At 42.2% G+C, this 19,476-nt stretch overlaps 1 protein-coding gene across 5 annotated transcripts in view; it reads right to left on the reverse strand.

Annotated features, from left to right (window-relative positions):
* LOC139049705 (CAP-Gly domain-containing linker protein 4-like) overlaps window positions 1–19,476 on the reverse strand; it is a 29,372-nt gene that overhangs the window by 6,240 nt on the left and 3,656 nt on the right. For 3 of the 5 annotated variants that reach the window (XM_070525440.1, XM_070525439.1, XM_070525441.1), the window contains exons 3-13: window positions 19,024–19,279; window positions 16,835–16,978; window positions 14,537–14,757; window positions 13,921–14,056; window positions 13,108–13,257; window positions 10,913–11,044; window positions 10,611–10,767; window positions 9,808–9,890; window positions 7,314–7,374; window positions 7,044–7,138; window positions 821–2,877 (exon numbers count right to left, since the gene is read on the reverse strand). In XM_070525440.1, coding sequence (XP_070381541.1) covers window positions 2,666–2,877; window positions 7,044–7,138; window positions 7,314–7,374; window positions 9,808–9,890; window positions 10,611–10,767; window positions 10,913–11,044; window positions 13,108–13,257; window positions 13,921–14,056; window positions 14,537–14,757; window positions 16,835–16,978; window positions 19,024–19,279 — 1,647 coding nt within the window. In that variant the 3' untranslated portion in view covers window positions 821–2,665. The remainder of the gene's footprint in view (window positions 1–820; window positions 2,878–7,043; window positions 7,139–7,313; window positions 7,375–9,807; window positions 9,891–10,610; window positions 10,768–10,912; window positions 11,045–13,107; window positions 13,258–13,920; window positions 14,057–14,536; window positions 14,758–16,834; window positions 16,979–19,023; window positions 19,280–19,476) is intronic. The other 2 variants (XM_070525442.1, XM_070525443.1) reach the window with 2 other exon arrangements.

Consider the following 19,476-nt stretch of genomic DNA (forward strand, 5'->3'; position numbering starts at 1 on the left):
GAACAATAAGCGTTAGGCCAATACCTAAGAACATGGACCCCAACCTCCACGAGAGCAGAAGGCAGGCGCGAGCCGAATACGTGGAAAAGACACTCGCGCTACTAGAGAACACGGTGTACACGGATGCTGCCACGTACCCGCGAGAAGGGAAGCGCATGGCCACGGCGGTGGTGGTGGACGGCGACGGGAATCTGATGACATGTGCGACGGCAAAGGCAGCCGACACAGCGGAGGCCGAAGAAATTGCCGTGGCGCTGGCGGCAGTAGAAGGATATAGGACAGGCAGGCCTCTAAACATCCTAACAGACTCGAAGGAAGCGTGCAGAAATTACACGCGGGGCAGGATTAGCAAAGCCGCCCTCAGAATTCTTGGCGGAGCCAACTTCGCCGAGAGGAACGTTACGCACAAGTTAATTTGGATTCCGGCCCACGCAGGCATAGAGGGTAACGAAAGGGCAGACAGCCTAGCTCGAGAGACCACGTTCCGAGCAGAGCAGTCGCGCGCCCCGGAGTATCACCCACACGCTTGTGAGGGAGGATACAAAGAAATCTTAAACTTATACAGAGGGACGAGAGCCAAATATCCCCCACCGCACAAAGCTCTAACGCAGGAGGAAGCAACGAGTTGGCGCAGATTGCAGACAAACTCCTTCCCAAATTTATACATCCTAAACAAAATGTACCCAACACAATATAGAGACACCTGCCCATGGTGCGGGGCCACACCCACACTATACCATGTCACATGGGAATGTAAACACAATAAATCATTCCACCAACACAATAACCCGAGTGCGGAGCATTGGGAGAGTCGGCTTACCAGCTGCGAGCTCACGGCCCAAAGGGCCTTAGTGCAGCACGCTAGTGAGGTAGCTAGGCTCAGTGGAGCCCTGGAATAGGGGCCCACCCTTGCTCGAAGAGGCTCCAAGTCGCCGGCGCCCAAGACGACCGAGACCTCGAGACGCTAAATCCTTGAAGGAACCAAAATAAAGTTTCTCTCTCTCTCTCTCGAGGTAAAATATTTAGCCAGGCACTCTTTGCATCATACTCGGTCTCATATACAGCAGGCAATGCTACAGAGGCTGAGAAAACTTGTCACTGCTTGCATTCATGACCTAGAAACTTAGTGCATCACATATAAACTAAATAGGTATGGGGTCTCGTAATTCAATTTAAAATAAAGTATCACACTTTTAATAGTAAAATATGATGTAATTATTATATGGAAGGTGTCACAGATGTGAAGCTCTTTACAACCGAATAAGTGGAGCGAGACATTTCTAGAACCAGTAGTCACAGTGCATAACTTGCGCTTGCAGCCAAAACATGGTACGTCGCATACTGGAGACACAAATGTGCCCAATTAGTAAATGACGACGTATCTTTATGTTCACAGAGTGAAGTTGCAATGTATGAAGTAGTTATTACATTGAAAGCATTCAGGATCAAGAACTGCAAAGCAAAACACGCAAAGTGAGACTTCTATGACCACGCTTTTTGCACAGCTTCTGCAACATTGCCTGCCATGTATGACATGGATTATACACAAAGGCAACGGAGTGTAGAAGCACTTCTCAATCAACTGCCAGTCATATGTATTACCAAGGGCCATTACCAAAGTGTAATGGCAGATTCAGGGGTTATCACCATTTTTGACTGGTTAATAGTGACAGTAAAGCAGTTAACAGTGAAATCAAGGAACAGCTTCAAGTTGATACTAGTTAGGGAATGAGCGGGGAAGTTTTTCAAACTTGGGATCTAGCAACTGTGCTGTTTCAACTGTGTTGTGTCCAAGTGTCTTTAAAACTGTTGTTCCTTTCTTTTGTTCACACATGCTGACTTGACCGGATTAAGGCAACTGAATTAGTGTCCGGCTCTAGCACTAACTAGCCATGGTGCCCTTGGCTACTTCTTCCTCTAGGCGTGGCATGACATGGTGGGCCACGTCACGTCGAGACAGCACACTGCTGAAGCTCTTGATACATCACTCACGCTTGATGTTCGCAAAACCCACTCACAGAACCTACTCAAGTGTGTGCCATTCGATATGAACTGGTAGACTTGGAAGTCTGTGGTCCTTAAAGTTACAATAATGTGTACTGCAATACTGCATCACATAAAATTGCACTGTGTAGTTGTAGAAGCATGGGGGCGGTATAATCAAACAGATCACCTGGGGGGCATCTAAGTGTGCACAAGATTGTTTAACCAGAGGAGGCAGATGCAGCAAAAAATATAAAGGAACTTGAGAGCTGATATGCTTATTATTAATGTATTAGACTGGTGGCAGAGATCTCGCATCAACGACTGAGAGCAGCTGTAGTAAAGCACTGTCCTGAATGTATGAAAGTTCTACACACTCCCTTTAAGACAAATTCTTCTAAGCTGAATTCTCGAGTAAGCTGGCTTCTAGGACAAGGTCCGAAGGCTGTTGCTTAGCTTGCAGTATATATTCAGTGCACTTCTGTTAAGAACTCCCAACAAGACCTATTCAACATATCTTCAAGGCCCCTTTTCATGCTTGTCTTGAGGGGAGTCCTCTGGTATTGCCAGAAGTTAGTCATTCAAAATTGCAATCCCCGGCTCTGAATAGCCATCCAATTCCCAACCACTTAAAAGGCAGAATCAGGCCTACCATGTGCTCAAAGTAAGCTAAAAGCCATTCTCAAGAGTGTGGCTGCTCTTCAAACAACTTGGCGCTATTGATGCCCCGCACCGTGACCTTGTTGGGCCTGACAATGAGACCATGGTTTGGCTTGCACGTGAAATAGCGCCTCCCTTGGACGCTACCATCGTTCCTACCCGTGGGCCCACGCAGTTCCACACCGAGCCAGGTGCCTTCCTCAAAGTGCACTGGACCGATGTACCGGATAACGCCTTTTGGGTGATGGGAACACAGAGGTACAAAGGAGATGGAACAGACAAGAATTAACGCAGATCGTTACAATGACGAAACAGTGATGCGGGCACTCACATTGTGAGAAAAATAAAACAACAATGAAGGTCAACAGACCCCTATTCCTTAACAGCTTTAAGTTTGCTTTCCTACATTGAATTTCTGCCCAGATAAAAATTGTGCGAGTCACCACTGAAACGCAGACATACCTATAAACATGCACGCTAGTGTTTAACGTTTACACAAGTCATCAGAGGAACTACACTGACATCTTGAAAATAATAATAAAGAAAGTGCAAAAGGAGTGTAGCAATCATAAGGCAAAGGAAAATGAAAGAAAACACAAAAAGGACAACTTTTCACAGGTAGCATCGGAAGTAACATCTTCTAAATTACATGTGCAGTACTTTAATATTAAGCTACAATGCCAGCTGTCTTTCCGTCAACTTTCTAGGGTATTTGCGTACAGAACTAGCCCCAGGAGCCGTTTATTATTATACACAAAAAACACTTATTGAGCCATGATTACTCAAGCAGGGTTGTACAATTATTTGAAGCATGAACAGTACCAGCAGACTGCTGATGCTTAAGAGAAAACAATAATATATGCAGTCACTGTGTGTCAGCTAAAATTGTCTGCTTTGTTTTCTTTGCTCAACTGTTATGAGTCATTAAACATAATGAAAGATGTATTATAAGTAAATAAAGACTATGTGATGATTTCATTCTTAAGAAGCTGTATATCTGCTAAAATGACTGTTGTAGGCCTCGCGACACCATGTTTTAAGCCTACAGCAACATTCCAAACAAGCCTCGCACACCTATAACCATGCATTCCCATGGTGACTGATAGGAAACAAACACATATAAAATAGCACCAGGTTGCATTTAAGCTAATATCGTAAGAAGCTCCAGTTTCAGTAATGGAAAATGTCTTCTTGTCTCCTAAGCTTAATTATGCCTATTGTTTTCTGTTCCATACCACATTGTATTATTTGCCATCACACCTAATACAATCATCGCCCCATAAACATAACATATTTTTAGCCATAACAGAGGCAGATGAAATGACAGATATGGATAGAACGGTCACCAGCAGTCATCACTGCAAAGACTAAATGTACCACATAATAGGCCACAACATTAGCCCTGACGACTGTGACTGCTCAGTTACGAGATGAATTAGGCTTAAACATCACAGTATGCGACACTGGCCCTGAAATTTTCAGGATGTTAAGCAAAAGGACCGAACTACGTCAGCAATGCTTATAGGCTACACATCACCTGACAATGTTATTCGAGCCTAACCAAAGCTAAAAAACAAGAGTGGCAAAAAAGTTGACCGTTTGCTGGATATTAGTTGTACATGACCAAATACCGCAAAAATATACTGAATCAAGCTAGAATTTGCAATTTTAGCCATGTCGGACAATAAGATTTTTTTCATCGGCAGTAGGTAAACAGAATTCCACTGATTGCTAAGCCTGTGTTGTTTCTCAAATTTCAGTGTCATGGTTTCAACAATACAAATGCTTACTGAGCATACAGGGCTACGGGCCAGGTCAAGATGCATAACACTAGCAATACTAAATCTTCAACAAACATAAAACTGAATGTTTCATGTAATATTCCAGGTATTCTTTGCAAAGGCTCTGCAAAAGAATACCTGGACACAAAGATTAGGAAAGTGGGTAAATAAAGCTGCATTAAGAGGTTCAGCAGGACTACACTAAAAAAAAATTTTAATTGTGCAAAAATAACTGCCACCATGCCAAAAGTGCATTAAATGCTGCTCATAAAAGCATTCCTAAAGCCAGTGCTTGATGTAGCCTAATGCCACTACATGTTACTACACATATGGTTAAGCATCTGACAGCACATCAATTAAATTCCTAGACCTTCTAAAAACAACATACCTAATTACATGCTCGTTTATGCATAAAAGAGACCCTCTGCTCAAAAGAAAACCACCTACTGTTCCCTCTGCGCAACGTGAAAACAAGAACTAGTAGGATAAACTCCTTATCTAAGCCGCAATACAGACAAAACGATTCATGAAACTATTTTGTTGCTCTATCCCATATACGGAAATAGGTGTAAGCATGAAATGCGCCTTTATTTAAACATATTCAACATGCATTCTTTATTCCGTGCCTCCTACAACAAAATGGCTCCCATGCTCATATCTATCAATGTTCCTGTGCAACACCATGGTCACTTGGAAAACAGCCACAAGCTCACCAGCCTACCCAAGCAGAGCAGGGAGTGGTCTCTGGTCAGGTCTTTATGACACAGTAGTGGTGTGGCAGACTCTACAAGTGAGACTTGGATTCTAGTCATTCTGTTTGCAAGACCTTCAATTGCTCATCTGTCAGCTACCACACAGTGAACCTTCCATTTTTCCTCATCTATTAGCCTTGCAACTTTTGGACAGCACCAATTCCAGCTGTGTGAGCTGCTGCCAACAAATACATAATGACCGTTATGCCAGTTTCCAAGGCTGAACATTGCTGAACTGGCCTTTGTTCGATCATTTCTGACAGCAGTGAGCAAAGTTTTCTTTTTCTTAGCTATCAATGCATGGCTTTATTTGAATTCCAGTGTCTTTCTTATAAACTCCAGTAATTTTTCCTTTGAACTGTCGCAGAATTCACATTGACTTTTTTTTTAAATATTTTTTTTACTGGATGATGAAGTCACCTTAAATCCCATACAATAACTTGAGAAGCATTTCGTGCTTAAAAATCACTTCAAGCTATGAACTAATCAGGTGCACACAAATAAACTAGAAAGCTAATTAGCATCAGTAACATATTCAATGAAGCAGTAAAAAAATGCAACGCCAGCAAAACATGCTTTTTCACAAGAGTCAGCTAATGAGTGGCATCCACTAATGGCAAGAACACAGCATGGGGTCTCATGACAAATTGTCAATCTACAAGCAGGGTCACATAGTAGCTGCACAACCTATCTGCTGTTAGACCTGAGACTACACTGGCAACACGCACTTTGGAGAGCTTCAGATACTCTACTAATTAGTGAAACACAACTTGTTACAGGTTGTATTAAAAAGTATACGGAGTGCCTGGATGGTTAGTGCCTGTTTTCAATTTCTAAGTGCTTAAAAAATTTGAATGGATTTCAACAAGATCTGATTTCATTTTGCAAGAAAGTGATTATGAAACATGTTAAAGCGACATTGATATTATACACGTCTCCAAACTTACCTATGAATATCTGCAGACACTTCAAAATACCACTGGCAAATTTCTCGAGACTGCCGTTGGATGTTATCAGAAATCCTACAATTCGCATCTCCTACTCATTCAGCATCTGCTTCTTTGTTCAACAATTTCAATCCTTAAACCAGTCTAGAGAGATAAAGTAATATGATGTCAAATAAATAAAGGTACAACAATTCGTACAGGGAGGCTGGTCAAAGAGTGTTAAAAGGACACTTAGAGCAACGCTGAATCAGTTTAGGTTGACAAAGTTCTCTTGACGAACTCTACTATTGTTGATTTTGTGATAATAGTTTAACTATTATAGAAGGAAATGACAGTCAAACTTTATTTTTCACATTTCGCACTGGAACCCCAAGGCCGGTACATCAATGTGACATGACAGATTGCAGAGTATTTTCTTCGCATTTCAGCCATTGTGGTTCCGTAAATGTTCTTGAAACTTCACGAGTTCAGTCTTTGGCTCTTTTGGAACAAAACGTAGTTCGTTTTTACAGGTAAGTTTTTAACTAGACCCGAGCACACGGTGTCGAAAGCCGCGACGTCAAGGCGACCTGATGCCGGAATTTCCATGCAGTGGCACCACACGTCTCCTGTTCTCCTGGCCTACCTTCTCTCGGTAAGAGAGGCGTTTTTGATATTATGGAAGGTTAATTTACTAACACTGTTTTAATCAATTTTCTCCTTTGGGTCCCTTTAACACACTGTAAGTTGCTCTCCCATTGCTTGAGCCTGCAATTCATCACCGTCTGCTGCTTGGTTTCACTCATTCATTAGAAAGAAGACAAATCTGTTTTTTACTTAGCCAAGTTAATGAATCCGTAAGCCACAAGAAATTCAAAGCAGGCGCTGATATTCTAGACACCCTGTAAGTAAGAAAAATTAGGCTGTGGGTCGGGGCTTACCAAGCTCATTGCAGACAAACACATTCATCCCCACTGTCAGCCAGCAGCCCTTCTTGAGCACGGTCTGCACTGTTTTAGCATGCTGTGACTTTGCGCTGTTCTCGGCGGCAGCCGGAAGATGGGGAACAAACAGGCGGTTAGGAATCAGGCACGGATTTGCACGCTGTCTCGTGCAATGTAATGTAAGCAGTAAAAAGCGTGTAACAAAGCGCAGCAAAAAAAGCAGGGAGAGCAGTGGCATTCGAGTTGTTAGTAAGCGATAAGACTCACGGTGGTTTCTTATCAGTGGAAGTTGATCTCTGGGATGCGGGGCTACCACCCGAATCACCATCTGGAAAGAGATGGGGCACCTGTGGCATGAATCATCTGCTCCCGGAAAAATCGTACAGCTGTGAAATGGTGGACTTATGCAACAAAATTAAATAAATAAATAAATAAATAAATAAATAAATAAATAAATAAATAAATAAATAAATAAATAAATCCACCAATCAAACAAATATTTATTTGCAAAGAAACTTGTATATTGACAGGACACCAGTTGTGTGAAAGGTCCATAGAGTAAGAAAAAAATACTAGGATATTACTATAACGACCACACAAAGCAAGTACTTAAGTAGAACGGTAATTAAAAAGTCACACAGAAACTCCTCTGGGAGTTGTCTAAGTATGCGTGAGCATTGTACCACTTGCTCATCTCCACGTAGCCCGGTGTCATTATCAATGTTATGAAACTTGATACGACCGGTATAAATGACAGCGTTGCGGCAACATGAACTGCTGCGAACGGAGGGGCAAGGTGTACTGATGAGGCAAGTAAATCACTACAGATGGCAGTGCCAGGTTTGCTAATGACGTTCCGATCATTATAAGCTGGTATCACTCTTCAGCGCCTTATCCATCCACGTCGGACCATTATGTGCTACACAGACCATATCTTGAATGCCATCTGCAATGCAAGCAGAGAGTGCAGACTTCTGATCGCTTTGCGTGCTGTGTTCTCACCGCTTTGAGTTGAAGATAGATGCGTGGGCCCATGTCTTGGAAGCTATCTGCGAAAGGGGCAGGGTGCGGCATGTGCGGAGAGATTCGCGAGTACTGTGTTCTCGCCGCCTCAGCAACAGGCAGCACGAACAAAAAACCGCTCGCTGCTGAGGGCTCTGTCTATATTGTATGTGTGATTACAAAGAATGTAGGTACTTTTCACTTCACTCTGCTGAGTGCTTAAAGCCTGCTTAATGTCCGCTGCGGGTCAGCTAGGTATTGCGCAATCTCCCGGATGGGCCCACACTTTTGTCTTTTGTGACGGACGGTTTTTCTCGTTGGGTGAGCATAGAAACGCTTACACATTTAAAAACGGAACATATATTAAGAAGTATGTCAAACAAAAGACAGCAAATAAAAAATAACAATTCACACTCTAACAGTCTTGCAGTTAGCACTCTGGTGAGTTGATAACAAGGCACATAAGCTATCAGGAACGCTGCGACTACTAATCAAATTTTGGCAGATGTCCCAAAACTACCCACCGAGTTATAAGGAATACTGTAATGGGGGCCACCGGATTCATTTCGACCACCTGGGTTTCTTTAACATGCATGTAACTACACTAGCATTTACACATTTTGCCCCCATCGAAATAAGGCTGCCGTGCTGAGAATGGAACCAACAGCCTTGAACACAAAAGCAAAGCACCACATTCACTGAGCCATCGTGGTGGGTACAATGGAAGAGTAGAAACAATAAAGAGCAACATTACACTCCATTTCATTTACATATAAGCAGGCAAAGTTGCTGGAGCTACCTAAGTAGCACAGTCGTAGAGTTCCCACTCTGTGCATTTCGCAGCGTAGTTCTTTATCTGTCACACCTGCCACAAGATGTCTACAAGTTTGTTACCCTTGCTTCCTGCATGACTTGTTGCTTACACATATGCCACTGTGGCTATTGCAGAACATACTGCGGTTTGCACAGGTCTAGTGCTGTTATATTTTCTAGTTGTGTTGTCGTCGTTGGATTATACATTGCTCACTAGCCTCACTCACGGATTCAACTGAATCACATGAACACTTGCCAAGACGGAATGGACAACTGCGTTATCATTTTGTGCAGGCAGGTTGGCTGAATGCAATGTGGCGCCTGTACCATTTAACTGTATTACCTTGGAACTCTCGTAAGCATTTACAGCAAAGCTATTTACGGAAGTTCCACAGCAGTTTTTGTGTGACAGCGGTGACAGCAGCATCGCCGGTCTCAAATGTCAATCAAAGAACGGCCTGCATAGGAGCCCCAAAGTGGCGTTATGATCAGAGCATTGCAGAAAACGTGCAGCTAGATGCCAGCGTCAGTGGAGCATCTGCACTATACACAAACACGTATTGACTATATTGGAGAGTATGGATGTATTAAGTTATATAGTAAAACATTTGAAGAGGCTTGGGCATAGTGAAGCATTTGCCAGTTTTGGGCTGATTTCAAACAGCGTATAAACAGGCCCTTAGTATTTCCATAGGGCGAGAGAATTCATTTATACAGCTTCACTGTCTTTGACCTAAAATTTACTTAGGTTGGCATACATGTGCAAAGATTTTACAAACTTATTCTGTTACTCTTAACCTCTTAGTACGGTGTAATGTTATGTGGCTCCATTAACTCTTCCAATACTCCACACATCAAAAGCCAGATAAAGAAAACACCAATATTTCACAAAGGATCACTCTAAACTTGCTTGCATATAGTTGCATTTTCAGCACATAATACATACCTGTGGAGCTTCTACTGATGGATGTGTTCAGATCAACCAATGAGTCCAGGTCAGATGCTTCCTCATCTGTTCCTGGAGGTATCCTATTGAAAATGTAATGATAAGAAGAAAAAAATGTGTGCAAGAACACATTAAATCTAAGAAACAGAGAAAATAAGTGAAAGATCTTAATGGTCATATCCAATTTCTGTAACATTTCTTTAATAAAAGACTGAAAGTTGCCCATATTTAAGAACTTCTTTTATTCTTCTTTGATTTTTAGTGATGCAATCAGGATAGGAATTCTAGTTCCAAGTAGTTTGCTATGTCATGAGAAGAACCCTCTGTGAGCATATCATTGCTTATTTGGTACCAGATAAAATAGTTCAAGGCAAGCGTTGAATATTTTAACGCAATGCCATGAAAAATATGCACACAGAATAGCGCAATTTCCTAGATGTAAAAAAAAAATCAGAAGGCTATTACAAGCCTCAAAAGCTTCAAGCATTGAAAATTTTAATGAAATCCTCATATTACATGCTAGTTCAGGCAAGTTATTGCTCAATGCACATATACAACAAGAGTTTCTGCGTCTCTGAGGAACCCAACAAGTGACATTACAAATTTAATAAGCTTGAATACTTGGGCATGTGTGTATGCCACCTCTAGGTCGTACTTGTAAACTGCAAAGATGACACAGAGCTGGACGAAAATGCAAAGAACCTTGCATGTTCATCTCTCTCTGTGTCTGCATCCTTCTCTTTTTTAAAATTTGTTTTGCAAGTACAACATCACAAATTCAAGCAAAGCCTTGAAAAACCTACCATTTGACCTTCAAAGGTTGAGCGAAGACGCCATGGTTCGGAGGGCATGTGAAATAAGTGACCCCGTTGACGGACCCGTTGTTCTTGCCCTCAGGCTTGGCCAGCTCTATCCCGCACCAGTACCCTGTGCGTTCGGGCGACGGTTGCTCGGATTGTGCTTTCCACAAAAACGCACACACACACACACAACACACAAAGAAGGGAGAAAAGACATGCGGGTTAAAGTCATTACACATCCCATTGAAACAAAGGCGGACAGAAAAAAAAGAAAAAGAAACGTGAACTCTCGTTGTGACACAAACCTGGAGCAAATTGAGTTTCGCCGAGAAAACGCACCACGCCTTTTCTCTGCCCCACGACAACAGAATCTCCAACGGAGAGCTTGTTGTTCTTGCGGTCATAAAGGTGCTGCTTTTGTCTGAGTGTTGACAGACCTGAAAGTTGTGTCAAGAAATTACGCTTGTAGCAGTTTTTCATTTTAACAAATTCACATTTGACATAAATATAGCTCCTTTACATACCATGTTCATCACAATCACAGAAGCTGCATCAGCCGAAAGACCTTAGGTGAAATTAGGTCTATGCCAAATTAACGCAAGTTTGATGCCTCTCACAGGCCAGCAAAAAATCTACTGTCAATTCTGATAACCATCCACAGCTTGCCGTGCTAATACGTGGCATGTGAGCAGCCCCAAATTTCAAACAAGCTACGCACCATTAATACACCACAACCACGATATGATCCCATACGACCAGCATGCTGGCTTGCACAGCAGCTACAGGCTAGCCAATTAAAGTTGTACTTACTGAGTATGCATCACTATTAGTAATTAGAGTACATATTTTGTGCTGCGACTGAATGAATGTTTACTTTGCTGTAACAGATGATATCTCAGATCTTGAATTTTCAGTTTCGCTGTAGCAGTAAGATACTCATTGGAATAAAGCACGGCCAACTAGACTGTACGTGGAACCGATGTGCATGAGTAAGCAGATAGCAAGGGTACCGGGACGTTTTTCCAAGTTTGGAGCACAGGGGAGGCCAACCATTACTTATAACAGTGTTAGAGCGATCATGATCAGGTATCAAACATGCAGACACATAAATATTCCAACTGCAAACTGGAACACGTTAGTATTACTCCCTACAGGCAAGTTTAGTAGGGGTAAACATTATGCAGCACGGTGTGTAGTCTGCACAAGGTTACACAATCTGCAGATTTGAAGAAAGTGAACGTAGTTGAGTGCTACGTAACTGAATTGTTGGGGCCCGAATCGAAATGCAAGATTAATAACTCTTCCTAATATTAATGTGCCTTGACTGAACTACATCCCCACATCATCCACTTTTACATCTCGCATATATTTGTGATGAGAGGTCACTTTCAATATAAGCTGTTACGCATAAACTTAAAAGGGGCACTTTGGGGACTTAACTTTAGCATTCATCTTAATGCAAAATACAATATATTTGGCATTTTATCACAGCTGCAACTGCGTCACAATTTACACTGATTCCCTGCCTTCCCACCCCTCCTCCCCGAGATAATTCTCAAGTGTAAAAGCCCTATGTGCTGGTCACACACTATCTACACAGAGGTTGGTTAAAGAGACACCACATGGAGACCTTTGTACACAACAGGTGGTACAAAAAAGCTCATCTGTCTTACACCTGTCGGTGTTGCACTTCTGTATCTTGGGCATGTTGGTATACTCTAATTTGGACAACATTTCTAGCACCAGCGGACGAGTACAGAAGGAAGACGATGACAACACAATGCGCTCGGCATTGCCCACATTCACATCCAAGCTCATGCCTCTTGTTCTCCAACACAGTGTACCAGCACGGGAAGTCTATGCGGTTCTTGAATAATGCAGATGCTTAACGGCTGGTTATAAACTCCAGCTGGATGAACTTCAATATTGACTGCAAAGCATGTTCAAGAGACAATGATGGAAGCAAAAAGGCAAGGTCATTAATTGGCTGAATTATTCATTTTTTCTGAATAGTTTACTCCAAAATATGTATAATGTGCAGCAGCACATCGTCGATAAATATCGTTTGAATCTAAAGCCCGCTAATGAGTTACTTAGGCAGAAACTGAATTTGATGTACTTTGGAAGAACCTCCGGATCACAGCAGGTGCCTGAAACGTCCTGCATTCAGAAAGTTCTGGAGCATTTGCCGTTTCCCATTATTAGTCCCATCACAAACTGTTGCAAAACTCGAGCATTTTTCTTGAGCATTTCGCCTGCCTTTGTGTATAGCTGTAGTATAACTGCTGTTACATAAATCCTGTGTAAAATACTGAGTTGTCTCGCTATAATTATTTTTTCGCACTTCCTGCATGGGCCCAAGTCTAGCCGAGAAGGCTAATGGCCCAGATGATTCACATGTATTTCTTATTAGTCGTTTGAATAAACTGATTTTTGAATGAATTTTTTAAAACAGCAGCGCTAGTTTCTGAAACTAAAGAAAATGGCACCCAGTTCTCACCAGTCTCAATTTTTGAGGAAACATGAGACACATCCACCTTCGGGTACGAAATACTCTTTGGTGGCCGGCTTGCTTTTGTAGGTGATGATACTGCGTCTACTTGAGTGCCGCCGTCGTACTTCTGAATCTTCGTTATTGGAGCGAATATCCCTGCACACACATGCATTCATGTCATCCAGTGGTCATTGTTTGCCTATCAAGCGTCTACTTTGATTTACTACAAAAAAAAAGGAAGGTCACTTGCTGCACATTTTTTCAAGCCTGCTGGTATCAGTAATAGTTACAAGCGACGGTATTTAAATCCCAAATTAACATAGCAATAAACAGCTATATATGGGGTCGCCAACCATCCCATATTTTGTAAGTGTGTCAAAGGTTTTATTCTGAACACCCAAGTCCAGACGTGACCCTGCTATAACAATTGTTTCTCTTAATTTAGTCTTCATATCCATGTTCAATATGCTGAGGTTCGAATGTGTTACTTTCAAATGCTGAAACCTTTTCAACCTTTAATTTGTTCTTTGTATCCTTTCCAGCAACTCTTCAGCAACAAACATTGCTGCATTTGTCTGAATTTCTACTAGGTTACACTCTAAGCAATTTACTCGGCTGTGATCACTACAACAAATAAGAATTAGCAACTGGCTATGCTCAATGCTTCATTGGTTCCCACTAGCTTAGTATGTTTGTAACATAAGATGTTCTCGCACTGCAGTCATTCGAGGTATGACAGTGGTCAAGACCATAGCACAGATGTGTACAGCAAACTGAGAGAGAAAAGAAAAAACAAAGAAATAGAAGAAAGTGATTTACCGTGATTCATTGGACACTGGAAGTAGGAGACTCCACCGAGTGAGCCATCATTCTTGCCGAGTGGGTTACACAGCTCCACGCCTGCCCAGATACCAGTGGCAAAATGGATGGTCCCGCAATAGCGCAGAGTGCCAACCTGGATGTTTTTTTTTTGCACCATGAATTCCTACTTTTTCTCTGGCGCCATGAATCTGAGCTACGAAGCCCTACTGAAATGATTCAATATGTATTCTAAACTTTTCATATATTTTCCATAAAAATATTACGGAATCAACACGGATTCCACGTAAACTTCGTGTAAATTCGTGTAATCGTACGGAAAACACAGAATTATTGAACTGCATACAGAACATTTCATTAGGAGCACTGCCCAAAATAACAATTCTGCGCTTTCCCCTGTATTGGCTGATAACCTTTGCCACTCCTACAGATTAATTCATTTACAACCGTTCTGATCTGCGAGACAAAAAGTTCAGACAGTGCAAGCCGACTGTCTCGCCATTTAGCCTGCAATACTTCGGTGCAGCAGGCAGGGCTTAGTTTCCTATTTTAATTATTTTACTTTTACTAATTTTTATTGCCCAACACAACCCTTATGTCTCGCCATTTGTCTTACCTTGGAGCCACCCACGGTGACTTTGTCGCCAATCTTGAGCCCCAGTGACTGCAGCAAGACGCGCCCCGTGGATGGGGAAGGGGCTGCCTCCTGTTGCTGCCCGCTGCCATCCGAGCTGTGGACTCCAGGCGGCAGCGAACAGCGCAGCAGGTCGCGCATGTTACACGCCGTGCTGACCTCGCTGGGAAGTGCTTCACCTTTCCTCATCTCCGGAACACATTCTACCCAGCAAAGAAGCAAGAAAGTGCAAAAGAATTCGTGTCATCAGCAAAGAAAACTGGGATCCCACTGCCTGAGCTAATGCAAGCGTGGAAGAAGCCCAAGAGGAGGCTTTAGTTCTTGCCCAATTCATTCAAATGCCACATCTGAAGAGTAAAAATTATTTTCATAGGTAACCCCTCAATTGATTGTTGTTTAAAATCAAATAAAGTTGTAAACAGAGCTGGAGTTACTGCCCTCCATATCCTGTTCTATCCATAAAAGGTGCATAACATTGGCCAGAGTAGCCTTTGATGTCGACTGTATTCAGGAATTTAAATAATAAACTAATAAGAAAGCACAAATCTTTTTGGCAATTTTTATCATGCTAAACATGGAAGATGTATTGTGTAATATGATGCACACATTAATTTGATAACACCACACAAACAAAAGCTTCTATGTACTACAAGCTACTGAACAATGAACAAGTACATATGTTAGGGAAAATATCTCCATGCATCTACAATTATCAAAGGCCTCAGTTACCTACCTAACCAAATTTAAAAGCTAACTTTTAATGCAGAATGCCTCAAATGGCGGAGTACTATGTTTCCACTCTGAACATGCCCTGTTCCTTTCCTTTATTCTGTAACTATTCCTAAATTGAGCAGACCTTATCCCAATTTGGAAGTGTGCCTCTCTGCACTGCACATTTTCGTTCAAATGAAGACAAAGTGCTAGCTGCGCACGATGGGGCTCATCTCTAGAGCATGATTTTATCGCAAGAGCCACATCTACATTTTCTATGTCATAACCCAATAAACTGTGCCTGTACACACTGTTTGCAAGAACAACTACACCGCCATTAGTTGGGTAAACTACTTGCAAGAAACCTAGCTTTACAATTACGAAAAGTGTCTATTACGGTACTTGACGCCCCAAAATGGCACAGTGGGTCATGAAGGACGCCTCAGTAGAGAGCTCTGAATTAACTTTGACCATCTGGAGTTCTTTAATGTGCACAAAAATATAAGTGCGCTCAAATGCATTGAAATGTGGCTGCCGGAGCCGGGAACTGAATTCCTAACATCATGCTGAGCAGCTCAATGCCATAGCAATTGAGCTACATCGACAATTAGGTAGGTATGTAGCTATTACTGAACTTCTTTAGAGATGTTTTCATCTGTACATTGTGAGTGCGCAAGTTTTCAGAACTTGAGCCCTGCTCATGTAATTTTTATTTACAGCCAAAAGTCATTATAATGAAATTGAAATCCTTATAACTGCGCACTCTGATATTGGTGAAAAAAAATGCCATCAGGACCGCTATTTTGCACACATTTGAAAAGTCGACATTTCATATCATCTCACGCGATTGGCCTAAATTGACGCAGGCCGCGATATCAGCGTGGCCTGGACAATTGTGTGAGGCAAAGCTCAATGTCAGCTTTTCGAATGCATACAAGATATCAGCCCAAGGCTACACAAAAGCAATGCAAGCAAGATGACTCCTACAGGCTAGCAAAGGGTCTTCTGTCAATCATGTTTGCCTCTTTGGCAGCTTGCCATGTCAACATGGGGCATGTGAACAGTGTTAAAATAAAAACACATGCTTTGCAGTTTCGTCAGAACTTGACCATGCAATCAACATGATCACGTGGAATCAGCATGCTGGCTTGCCAGCTGCAGGCCAGCAAAGTCAAGCCACTGGCAAAAACTGCTGATAATTTCAAATTCTTGCTTCTAGATTATGCATTTTGATCTCCAAGTGAATGCATATTCGCTTCACTGTAATTGATACTGCCTCAGATCTTGCATTTCTGAATTTGTTATAGTAGCAGAATACTTACTGAAATAAGGCACTGCCAACCAAATTTTACATTCGCTTGATTACATCCAGTAACTCCCTATATCTATGTTCACTATATTGGTATTGATAGTATGCCCTATTTAATACAGGAAAGAACATTAGAGAATGCATGCATAAATGTGCATCTCCTTCCATGTGCATCAGCTAATGGAAAGCAGTGAGGCTTGCTCATTCATTAGCCGGTTCATGAATGAGACAAGTGAACCCTCCACAGACTTCACACCCACCAAAGGGAATCCTCCCTAAGCTATCCAGACTGGTCAAACTGGCACCACAGTCCACAAGGGTATGAGCAGCTCCCAGACAGAGAGTAGCCGCTGCTATGTGGAGCGGCGTGCCACCGTCAAACACCTGGCAGGGGCTGTCAATGTCTGAAAAGTTTCAAGAGATATTTTGTAGGGCACACAAAGTCAAATGGCCCAGCATTGCTTAACTTAAATGGGAGCACATCTTGTGTCAGAACTTCCAACATCTAACTTCAAGCATCGTGCAACTCCCTTAATCCCCATCTTCAGCCTATTTCTTTTCTTTGTCCATTGCAGGACAAAGCCCTCTCGCTAGGATCTCCAATTACCCCTGCCTTGCACTAGCTGATTCCAACTTATGCCTGCAAATTTTCTCATTTTATCACTCAAGCTAGTTTCTGCCTTCCTCAACTGCACTTCCCTTCCTTTGGTACCCATTCTGTGACTCTAATGGGCCATCGTTTATCTACTCTATGCATTAGATGGCCTGCCCAGCTCCATTTCTTTCTCTTAATGTCAGCTAGAATATTGGCTATCCCCATTTGCTCTCTGACCCACACTGCTCTCTTCCTGTCTCTTAACATTACGCCCAACATTTTTCATTCCATCGCTCTCTGCATGGTCCTTAACTTGTTCTCGAGCTTCTTTGTTAATCTCCAAGTTTCTGCCCCATATCTTAGCACCAGTATAATGCAATGATAGTAGACTTTTTTTCAATGACAGTGGTAACTCCCTTACACTGATATAAAAAAGAATTTTCATAACAAGCATATTTGAGATTACAGTAGGTCCTTCACAATGAACAGTAGGGGCATCAAAAATCAGTTCACCTTGCCAGTTCAGCACAAGTGCACTGGAATCTGTGAGATATAAAACTAACCCACCCAAACTGTTCATCTTAAGGCAGAAAGCATCTTAAAATGCTCACCTTGAAGCGGTTCTAATTGATCACCTTTAATTGGCTCTAATAAAAATAGCGATATTGTAAAGTTGAGATTATATTTTGCATGTCAGACAAAAATATGAAACCTTGGCATTCATAAAGAGTTTTCTGAAAAGTTAGGGGGGTGAAATGAAACAAAATGACAAAATTTCATTAAATGAATGTTCCAAGATACTCTGAAATTACTGCACATGGATTTATGTGCGCATAATGCAATTCAGGTGCAGTTTAAATGACTATCAGTGTAACAAGTGCACGTGATGTGCGATGCTATCATCAAGCTCCATATTCAGAAAAACATGAAACCTAGAAATACTTCAATCTCTATGGTCACGTGTCAAACCCGTTTTGCCATACGAAAATATTGGTTCCAGTCAGATATCGGGAAGCACCCAACAGGCACGTGTGCCCGTGTTTGCTGGTTATCTCGGTAGGCAGCGCCAGTTTTCAGGTATTTTTCAGCTAATAAGCGCATTTCCCAATGTCTCCATACAAGGGCAGTACTATTTCAATGGCACTTGAACCAATTTCCATGTGATTTACGGCACCAAGTGCTGACAGGATGGTGATGTTTTCTGCGCATGCATTTTATAGACGAAACTCGCATTAGTTCAGCAAATCAGAAGAACAATATAGTGCCGAGAATTAATAAATATATTCCTCCTTCAGGTGAACGCCAAATGTCGACAGACTGCGCTGTTTACAGCGATAGGAAAAAGAAAGGCAAGAGGAAGTAGACCATATTCTGATGCAAGACCTGCGGTGCATATCCCAGCCTCACCCCAAGAGAGTGCTTTCAAGCACTACCACACAGCACTCAAGTACCCTTGAGAGCCTCAGGAGTCAAGAAATTTTCCTAAAATGAATCGCTCATCATGTGTTTGCTTACCTGAAAACTCTTTCTGCGTGGCATTCAAAATGAACAAAATGGCTCCTGACTGGAATAACCACCTATAGTATGTATTGGGTAATGGCTCATGACCACAATGAGTGAAGATGGCTCAATTTCAATCTGGAATGCTATGACAAGGGTTATGGTGTTGTCTTTCTTTAATGTCAAATTACAGGTTCACACAAAATAAAACTGTCTTAAAGGTGCATTTCTTTTTAATCCCACACATGGCCGCTGTCTTTATCTCCCTTACACTGCCAGTTGTAACCATCAACCAGTACCAAACCACTCAGTTTTCTCTCCTCTATAGGCCAGTTAAAAAGTTATTTTACTTACCCGACCTCTTAGTTGCCTTCAGCAGCAATTCAATTACAGGAGGAACATCGAAGTATGCGGCATAATGAAGCGGGGCCATGTCTGTCCAACGACAGCGCAATGTAGGATCTGCACCATAATCCAGAAGGATGCCCACAGTTTGAGTCGAGCTCGTCAGATCACCAACACCAGTGGCCCCGGACTTGCAAGCATAGTGCAGAAGTGTCATGTCCGTCAGACCGTCACGATCATTGACGTGAGCCCCACGCTTCAAAACCTGCACCACATCATTTCTGAGCTTTAAAATGTGGAGGAGTGAGGGGGAGAGAATTGGTAATGGGACGGCAAAGACATTAACCAGGTTTAGCCCAGTTGGCTACCCTGCACTACAAAAGAGGGAAAGGGGGCTAGCTATACACATAGCAGGCAACACTACAAATTAAAGCTAAAGAGATTTCTCACACTGCTTGCATT

The sequence above is a fragment of the Dermacentor albipictus genome, chromosome 9 (assembly GCF_038994185.2).
Source record: "Dermacentor albipictus isolate Rhodes 1998 colony chromosome 9, USDA_Dalb.pri_finalv2, whole genome shotgun sequence".
NCBI classification, from domain to species: Eukaryota; Metazoa; Arthropoda; class Arachnida; order Ixodida; family Ixodidae; genus Dermacentor; species Dermacentor albipictus.